The 9,267-nt window shown below is 38.3% G+C and overlaps 1 protein-coding gene across 1 annotated transcript; it reads left to right on the top strand.

The window, feature by feature from the left end:
- The first annotated feature begins 5,260 nt into the window (after positions 1-5,260).
- On the top strand, positions 5,261-5,744 carry LOC113231854. The gene is made up of 2 exons (XM_026466390.1): positions 5,261-5,325; positions 5,372-5,744. Exons 1-2 carry the CDS (start codon positions 5,261-5,263, stop codon positions 5,742-5,744), a joined length of 438 nt encoding a protein of 145 aa, XP_026322175.1.
- Positions 5,745-9,267: the final 3,523 nt, after the last annotated feature.

Raw genomic sequence — 9,267 nt, 5'->3', positions numbered from 1 at the left:
CCGAGTGCGACTGCGGGTCTACGGAGCGAGGGGAGACAGGTACGGCAGGTAATAGTACACAATATGCTTTGGCGCGCCTAAGGCTATCACGTCATATCTACGGACACTGCGGCATGCCTTAGCTTATCGCATCTTATCATATCTTATATCTTAGCTTATAGCATCAGCTTATGCTGGTGAAATTACAGGCACATGGAACTTGTCAACTTATGCCTCAGGGTGACGGGCGCAGTGGCAGTGCCGGTCTGTTGCAACTGTTATGGAGGGTAATTTTCAGGTAAGTTTTTTGTACTAAATTTTGGAGACTATTTGTTTTTATTTAAATATTTATAGAATGCCATCATGAAGTATTATTTAATATTCGAGTGTGGTAACCTGAAATATTCTTTAATATATATTTCACGATGATACATTCGAGTAATTAAATAATAAAAAATGGCAACAAAATTGAGTACAAAAAACTTACCTGAAAATTACTGCGCACGACTTGTTCGTCCCGTCAGTTGATATTATAAAAAAAATAATTAAAAATATCGCGGCATAATTGCCGTCACTGTGTGTTTGCATGTGGGCTTTCTGGACGTGCCATCTCGCCAATGGGTGTAGGGCCTACGAGTGAGTACTATCAATTGACTGATTTCAGGTGTTATTGGCTTAATCATCGTCATCATCAACCCATTAAGCGTCCCACTGGTGGGCACGGGTCTCGTCTCGGGCAATGTGGGTACACACGTTTTCCGAGTGTGGTGAACTTTCTTCGACGAGCAGGTTTCATCACGATGTTATCCTTCACCGAAAAGCTCATGGTACATTTCAAATTAAATTTAGCACATAAATGCCGAGAAATTCTGAAGTACGAAACCAGACTCATAAAAAATAAATAAATATCATGGGTATTAATAATATAATTCCATCAATCTGAGTTTCTTGGAAATTGTGTTAGAAATTTAATTTAAAATTTACTATGAGCCTTTCGATGAAGAAGAACATCGTGATGAAGCTTGCACGTCGAGACGGTTCGCAATCTTCGGAAAACGTATGAAGTCAGTGTCGCTCTTGCCTGAGAGGAAACACGTGTTGAGCAGTGGGACGTATAAATAGGTTGATGATCAATAACGTCATAATAGTCGCAGTTATTTTCGGTGGATTACACATATCTGTAGGCGACTTAAAATCTGCTATATCGCAGCAAAAGCGAATCGGAAGGACTCAGGCTTCGATTTGGAAATTATCAACGCTCAAACAAAAGAAGTATATGCAAATGACTGCAATTTGATTCTAGAGAACACTTCACTGATTATAGCTAGAGTGTCTCAGTCTCAACAAACGATAAAGCAGTGTGAAGGTCCAAATGCTAGTCAGTATTGCATAAACATGTGGCTCCGAAAGGATTGGCCGATCTGTCTCGCATGGAAGGTAGCGAGCAGGTCAAAATAAAGGCTATGATTTCAAAGTCAACTTTTGATTACGAATCTAGCAACTATCAATTGTAGCAACTATCAGTGGTATAGTGTCGTAGTCAATAAAAATTGCAAGTATAAACATTCTTACACCTTAGTCAACCATCAACATTAGGATATTCCAATAATGGGTATAAATTAACATTCTTCCTAACATAGTTATTAAGTTGTCTATCATTAACAGGTGTATCAAAGCCAAAACTGTCAAAGTTAGGAAAGCTTATCACCCTGGCATTTGACTCTATCTAACGCTGCCGTGTAACTTTAATTACTACTCGAGTATGGGTAGCGGGTGGTGTTGCGGGCGGACATCCTGACAAATTACCCTGTACCGTAACTTTGAGCATTAACACATTTGATCTTTAGATTACATACGCGCGTGCAATAAATATTTTAAATATTAGAACATTACTACAGAGGCTGAGAAGTCAAGGATTTTTTGACAAGTATGCGTTATAAAGCCTAGCGCCAAGGAAGTCATGTATTTTATGAATTAGGCAATCCCCGTTTAGGCCGAGGTAGCGTTGGTGTAATGAGGCCATATCTGCAAAATTTTAAATTTTCAGGAGAGAGGTTTAAAGATTCTACGAACGAAATTTGTCGACAACTTTTCATAATTAATTTATTTATTGCAATCATGTGGTTGACATGGTGTACATTTAAAAAAAATCAGTACCTACACATGAACCCTGGTAGGTAATATTAAATTCAATAAACAAAATCAAACTAAAATCAAACGTAGAATTGAAATAAAATTGAATTAATTCACTTTACATTATCATATTGATTATTAATTACATTTTATGTATTCATATTTTTTAGTTAATTTCTTGTTGTCCTTTGCTAATTACTAAATATATCAAACCATTTTATTTTAAACTTTTTTTTACAAACCTTTTTAATTTACGTTTTTATGCAAAAAGGGAGAGTTATAAAATTTTACGTAATTATTATACAAATAATTTGTGTAATTAACAAATAATAGTAATAACTTTCATGTAATAAAAGCATTTTCGATTTATGATCTAATGTATCATTATTATACCAGCGGTACGATATGTGTCGTTTATTGTAAAAGTGAATAAGAATAAAGATATGATTAAATTGATAACATTAAGCAAAAAAAAATGTGTTTAAAAAATCTGGAGTTTTACCACTTTTACTTTTGTTGCCGTGGCATGCATGCCCGATGCGAGACAACTAGGTGATTCTGCACTCCGCCTCCGCGCGCTCTTGCCTGTTTTGTTTGTCAATTAAAGAAGTATTTTTTTCGCGCGCATTTTTTGTGTTGTAAAAATTATTCAATCGTTGTTACGAAGCGTAGTGTTGTTCAGTGGCATTGTTTAAAATGGAACAATATGATGTGACTTTCAATTTTTTTTTAATAATAGTAATAATAATACTTTATTTCGGATTATCTCCATATCGCCTTAGTAACAATTGTAACCGTATGACTAAGTCAGTAAATACAAATTTTCTATAACATTTATCTCCTCTGGCTGAAGAGCCTAGCGTATTAATATGTATAGGTAAGTGAACTCCCACTGAAATCTCCCTCGACGCCGCTTCTGCCCCTTACAGACCATTTAGTTCTGGGTAGATAAGTGTTAAAGAAAACTGTTAAACAAACTTATCTGTGAGCCGAAAAATTAATATTGGTATGAGTTCCTTATTGCATAATTAGTGAATGATTTTTAAAGATATTTTTAAAGTCTATTTGATTTTAGCGTACATTTACTTAAATATAGAATACAAATTTCAGCCATAAATGCGTAAGAAGTCTCTCAGAGTCAAAAGATCGGCTAGAGGGTCAGGTTTCATTGGGCATCGACTGTACATGCCGCATGAGGGATACGAACTGTCAACCTCTCAAATAAAAAAAACCGTTCTCCTACTGGGTTATGGCTTGCAATTACGTGAACCTAAATTGAATCCATGACCTATAAACTGGATTCTCTAGTAAACCATTCCATCACACGCTGTCAGATTATTTTCCATTGTAACTTTATAAACTGATAAATCTGACGACTTAAAACAGATCCTCGCCATATTGTGGGAAATTCCTTCGACTGGTAACACGAACATTGATCGACATAAAAGGAGACATTAGCACTTAAAGGCGTCGTCGTAATTTGTCACCTTACCCAGTGCTAAAAATACTCCTCTCTAGAAACTGAGAACTTCTCTTAATCGCGTTTTATGGCATTTCGGTGATTGTATCATCAAACCATTATAGACATAATATAATAAGACAAGCAATGTAACTTCATACAAACGTAGCAGCGCGGTTTGTATGTATACACGCCCCCATGCAAAGTGTGTGGACGCACACTTTAAGCCAGATTTACAATTGTCTGACGTGTCATGTCGTGACGCGACATCAGATCAGACAAGAGGGTTGGTGCCAGTGTTGTGCTGTGTTGTGACGCGTCAGACGACGGTATTGATTCAAAATATCGTCAGAAGGAATCAGAACACGACATATAGATGTGAACGCCAGCCCTGACGTCAGAGCGCATCACGACACGTCACGTCAGACAAATATAAACGCGGTTTTACACATTCTTATAATCCCACAGTGCACTCGAGTTGCACAGCGCGGGTCATTGCACGCACTATTCGTTATAGAACTGAAGTGTTCACATCAAAAATAGAGATGTTTATTGTAGTGTTTAAGGTTGTTTGAACAAGAGTGCCTCGAATTCAGAAATGTTTAGCATTTCATTTCTATTTCATAATAATACCCGAGATTCGCGATACTCGTTTAAAAAAAATGTAATTACTGCATTTGACTAAAGTTATTTCGTAACCAGGAAAAGAATGAAACACCTCAAGTTAAAAAAAAAAAATTTTTACTATCTTTACGAACGTCAATAGCAAATCAAACTATGTACTTTTGTTCGTATATCGCCTCCAGAGCAACAAAATAAAATTTGTCAATATGTAGTTTAGTAGCAGTAGAGCTCCTTGTGAAAAAGTTCGTCCAGGGAGGTACAGCCACCTTACCTATTTCTGCCGCCCAGCAGTAAAGTCAGCATTGCTGTGTTCCGGTGTTGGTGACATTACAGTCACATGGAACTTGTCAACTTATGTCTCCGGATGACGGGCGAAGTAACAGTGCCCCTCACATCTTTGTGACTTAAAGCTCTGAGCGGCACTGCAACTGTTACGGGCAGGTGTGTAGCTTAACATTAGGCGCACGACTTGTTCGTCCCGTCACTTGATATTATAAAAAAAAGGTTGATGTATGCTGCCGTCTGTACAACCAAAATATTAAGGTAACAATCCTACGCTTGGAGGAGTTGGACTACTTGTTTTATTATGCTATGGTATAGGCATGGATATTTATCGCAAAGGCACGATTAGGTTCGGTTGGGTTAGGTTTGTTTCGGTGACTACCTGCACAAGATCGCACGGAGGGAGGTGACCCCTCTTTCATATCCCTACCAAATGTGGGGGGACCTGGTGCTCCATGTAGGCGGCTATACGCGGGCGTGGTACGCAGTATGGCCCTATATAGGGCACCAATAAGTCACGAATCCCTCTCCTCCGTCAATAGGAGCCTCCTAAGCCGGTCGCAACTGGTGGTGGCCATTAGGATGTCCCGGGCGTACATAACGGCGGCCTGGGCTGCTGCATGTGCCCTTGCAGGTATCCCTCCGTGGGAAATGGAAGCGGAGGTGCTGGCCGAAGTCTACCACTATAAAATGGAGAGATTGGCCAGGGGCGAACGCACTGCCCCTCAAGAGGTGGAAGGGACACGACGGATGGCAGCGTAACGAATGCGCGACCGCTGGAAAATGAGTCTGGCGGATTCGCCCTATGGTGACCGCACCATGGAGGCGATCCACCCGGTTCTCGACCAGTAGGTCGATAGGAGACACGGGCTCCTAACGTACCGGCTTGTGCAGGTACAGGTTTGGGCACGGCTGCTTCGGGCACTACCTGCACAAAGTCGCCAAGAGGGAGGCCTCAACGTCCTGCCATGAGTGCGGCGATGCGGACAATACGGCGCAACACACCTTAGAGGTGTGCAATCTCTGGAGTGCGCAACGCCGCACTCTGGTAGCGACTATAGGGGGAGATCTCTCGCTGCTTAGCGTGGTATCTGCTATGCAAAGCGGTGAAGAATCGTGGGAGGCAGTGGCCTTCTTTTGCGAGGAGGTCATCTTGCAAAAGGAGGCCGCGGAACGGGTGCGCGAAGACGCAGTCGACGCGAACCCGCTTCGGCGCAGGCGGTGGGGAAGAAGGCGAGTGCAGTTCGCTGCTCGCCTAATTCCCTAGTGAGGCCAGCGGACAAGAGACGGGGATCCCTTGCTCGCATTGCACGGTCTCACTCGTCTGAGGGGATGGGTTAAGCGTCCGACCCTCCCCTCTTTAGCGCGGGAACTTTGGCAGAAGCCAAGGTGACCTGGGGCATCGTTGTGGTAGAATCCTCGGGATCCCACGGTGCCCACAACACCCGACCAAGAGGGTGCGCCGGGGGTTTTTAGTGGGTATGCCCTCCATCGGAGGGTCAGTCCCACATAATGCATAAAGCATTTCCCCCTGTTAAAAGAAAAGGTTAAGTTAGATTTAAAAGAAAAAACCATTTTCCTCCAAAAATTATTTTCGAGGTTATGAAATTTCGACCAAACGTTATTTCTGGAAAATGTAATTTCAGGCTACTCATTAACCTTCTGGGGTAACCTATCACAAAGTCAAAAATTTTGTTTTAGCAGACAGTTGTTTCATCACGATGTTTCTTCTTAATGTAAGGCGAGCGCCAATTAGTAAAATCCAATGATTCCTAACAACTCCGCCGTGTGAGCGAACCTAGGGCACCCTGTACAAAAAGCAAACGCTAACCTAATTATGCTCAAGGGCATACTTTTTAGAAGACATGTATAAAAAGGTTGAATTATATTATCATAATTTGTTATCAACGTTTTATATATCACTGGCCACATATACAAGAACGTTCGAAACCAAAAAAGCAGGAAGTTTTTAATTCTATCTTTTTTTTTAAATCTTTCTTTTTTTTTGTATATTACGCGATTAGTCCGGCTTGATTATTTGTGAACCGATTTTGATATTGTTTCCATTTTAAATTTGAAGAAAATGTTCCACCTATAAGTACGGCAAACTAGGTGATGAATCGTTTTCGCGCACTTTCCGTTAACCGGTTTCAATAAAACCTGGCAAATAGATTTTTTTTAAAATTTATTTCCAATCAACTACTTAGGTATATTACAATCACAATTTTACAACATTTAAAAACCATTAAGGTTCGAGTCAATGCTGTTATTAATCTACATCGAAAAAACATAAACGGTATTATAATAAAGTATATGAAAGTATATGTATACACATACCTATACTACTTAAACTACACCACTACAAAATTACACTACTGTACTATAGAAATAAAATATTCTTAATTAAAAACAAATAAGACCAGAAAAGCAAGGCTGTGGTAATTTCTGTAATTGTTGTAATTCCAATAAAAAAGCCGATAAGCAAACTTTCGAGTTTAATAAAAAAAGTTATGATTTAATTCAAATTAAATTCAACCTGTTTTAGCTTCTCTAAATACATGAGTGTAATATAATAAGTAAATAAGTAAACTGGGATACAAGAATAATACCTATTATGCATTGAATCGAATAAAATGCCTTTTGCCATGCCATTTTTACGGTAAACAAAATTCAAAGCAACTGAGTCGATTTTTCCGTTACAATCGTTTTGAAGCGTACTCACCCGTTCTCTGAAAGTAAAACAACCACGCCAGTTATCAATTTGAATGCGGAAACGTTAACGTACCAATTATTGAGCAATCGATAGAATATGTTCAGTTTTCGCTAACATAAGTTCTATTTGCTTAAAAAACTTAGGTTATTAGCACTTTCCTTGGATAGAATACTTCATTACCTAAGACCCCGTGTACAACAAAATGTACATAATATGTGAACTGATTCAGAACCAGACAGCAATTTTATTATACTTAAGATCACGTAAACGCCCAATGTACATTATAATGAAAATATCGCATTTAAATTTAGCGCTTTAAATTTCACATTATCATATCATCCTATCAAAATACGTTTTTCATACAAAACTGAGCTAGTATTGGCTTACACCTAAAGCATGTAATCAAGTTTAGTACATTTTAATGTACATACATTGGGCTTTTAGAGCTTTTCCCAATGCTGGGACACTTAAACACGCTGACATTTGTATTTATTGCACCAGGAAAGATTTTTTTATAATGGATCTCATTTTTAGTCTGTGTGGTATTAAGGGTGATCACAAAAGGAAAAAAAAACAATGGAAGTGCCATAAGCCTCGATTACTATCAAAACCGATGTCGCAAAAACTCACACATTCTTAATTTGAAACACTACAAAATCTTGATATTGATTAGTCGTAGTTTAAAATTTAAAAAGAAATAACAAATTCGGGATTGTTAATATAATTTAAACTTTACCCCGTTGGCATATCGTTAAAAGTTCAATACCATCAATATCTATTATTGCCAATTACGACGTTTTGATATTATGTTTAGATTTCAATTGATGTGCTGCCATCTAGCGGTTAATTGCTGAACGACGACGAATTGGAGTTATTGATTTAGTTCTTCAAAAAAGAAGCAACATATTGCGGGGGTAATTTTATTTCGGGGCAAAATTATTTCGATAAACATAAAATCTGTATACCTATAATGCACCTAGAAAGATTTTTTATAGCACATCTCATTTTTAGTCTGTGTGATGTTGTGGGTAATAATGGTTCACGGTGTAATATTACGTTTACGGGAATGTAATGTGATATTATATTACTTTTCTAGGTTACTGATTTGCGCATGTCTATAAAACACTTAGTCCAAGGTAATCAGTCCGTTTATTTCTAAGAGCAGTTATACAAGGCGTCTTTTAGTATCGATGCAAACGCGATTCAAACGTGATGCAGTAGCGATGCAGTCGCTAATCGCTTTACACACACGTGTGATTTTAAGCAGCGACGCAAACGCGCGACTGCATCGATACAAACGCGCGATTGCATCGCTACATTTGAGATTATAGGCGAATGCATCAATTCAATTCGGAGATGTTTAGACTAACTTAAATTACTAATCAAGGAATGCCCAATGCATTTAAACATAAAATGTCACGATGTTTACGTATCGTGACATGGTTTTGCCGCTACACATTATTTAGAATTTTTAGATGGTCCTATTAACTAATATGTAACTTATTTTAATGTAAAATTGTTAAAGCAAAAACCTGAAACGCAAATAAATGCACATTTCAACATTCATAGTTAAAAAGTTGCCAGTACAAAGTTAGCTTGGAGAAAAGTCATATTGTCTTGTGCATCCACTGAAAAGTACAGTCGAACTGAAAACCTTCACAGCTATAAATTACATTAATTTAACGCAAGATTAACGCACTTGATGTTTTTTAGTAACGTGACATTGAAATGGATTTTCGCGATTTTTTAACTCAATGATCCAAAAACACTTTATTGATGTTCATAAATTTTTACTGTTCATGTTTTTACGGCCAGCAATACAAAGAACGATGTTTTATCTTTTATGAGATGGGAATGTGCAGTGATACGTTACGTTAGTTTTGCACAAAAATAGATAAATATCATGGTAGTAATACCATCAAGAAGCCGTGGCAACCTCCATCTCACCTGATGGAAAGTGACGACGAAGTCGATGATGTAGCATGCACATCTAAATAATGCTATTGTCTTGAAAATGTTCAAGTTATAGCGTTCGGGGAAAAAGTCCGAAGGCAGGGAATTCCACTCTCTAGCCGCT

The sequence above is a fragment of the Hyposmocoma kahamanoa genome, unplaced genomic scaffold (assembly GCF_003589595.1).
Source record: "Hyposmocoma kahamanoa isolate Upper Pololo Valley unplaced genomic scaffold, ASM358959v1 66, whole genome shotgun sequence".
In the NCBI taxonomy this organism is placed as follows: domain Eukaryota; kingdom Metazoa; phylum Arthropoda; class Insecta; order Lepidoptera; family Cosmopterigidae; genus Hyposmocoma; species Hyposmocoma kahamanoa.
Note: the sequence above shows the minus strand (reverse complement) of the source record. Positions and strands in the feature narration are given on the sequence as shown.

Coding starts and splice junctions, on each gene's coding strand:
- LOC113231854 (XM_026466390.1), top strand. CDS start 5,261: ATGAGTCTGGCGGATTCGCCCTATGGTGACCGCACCATGGAGGCGATC. Junction 5,326..5,371: donor ATCCACCCGGTTCTCGACCA/GTAGGTCGATAG, acceptor CGGCTTGTGCAG/GTACAGGTTTGGGCACGGCT.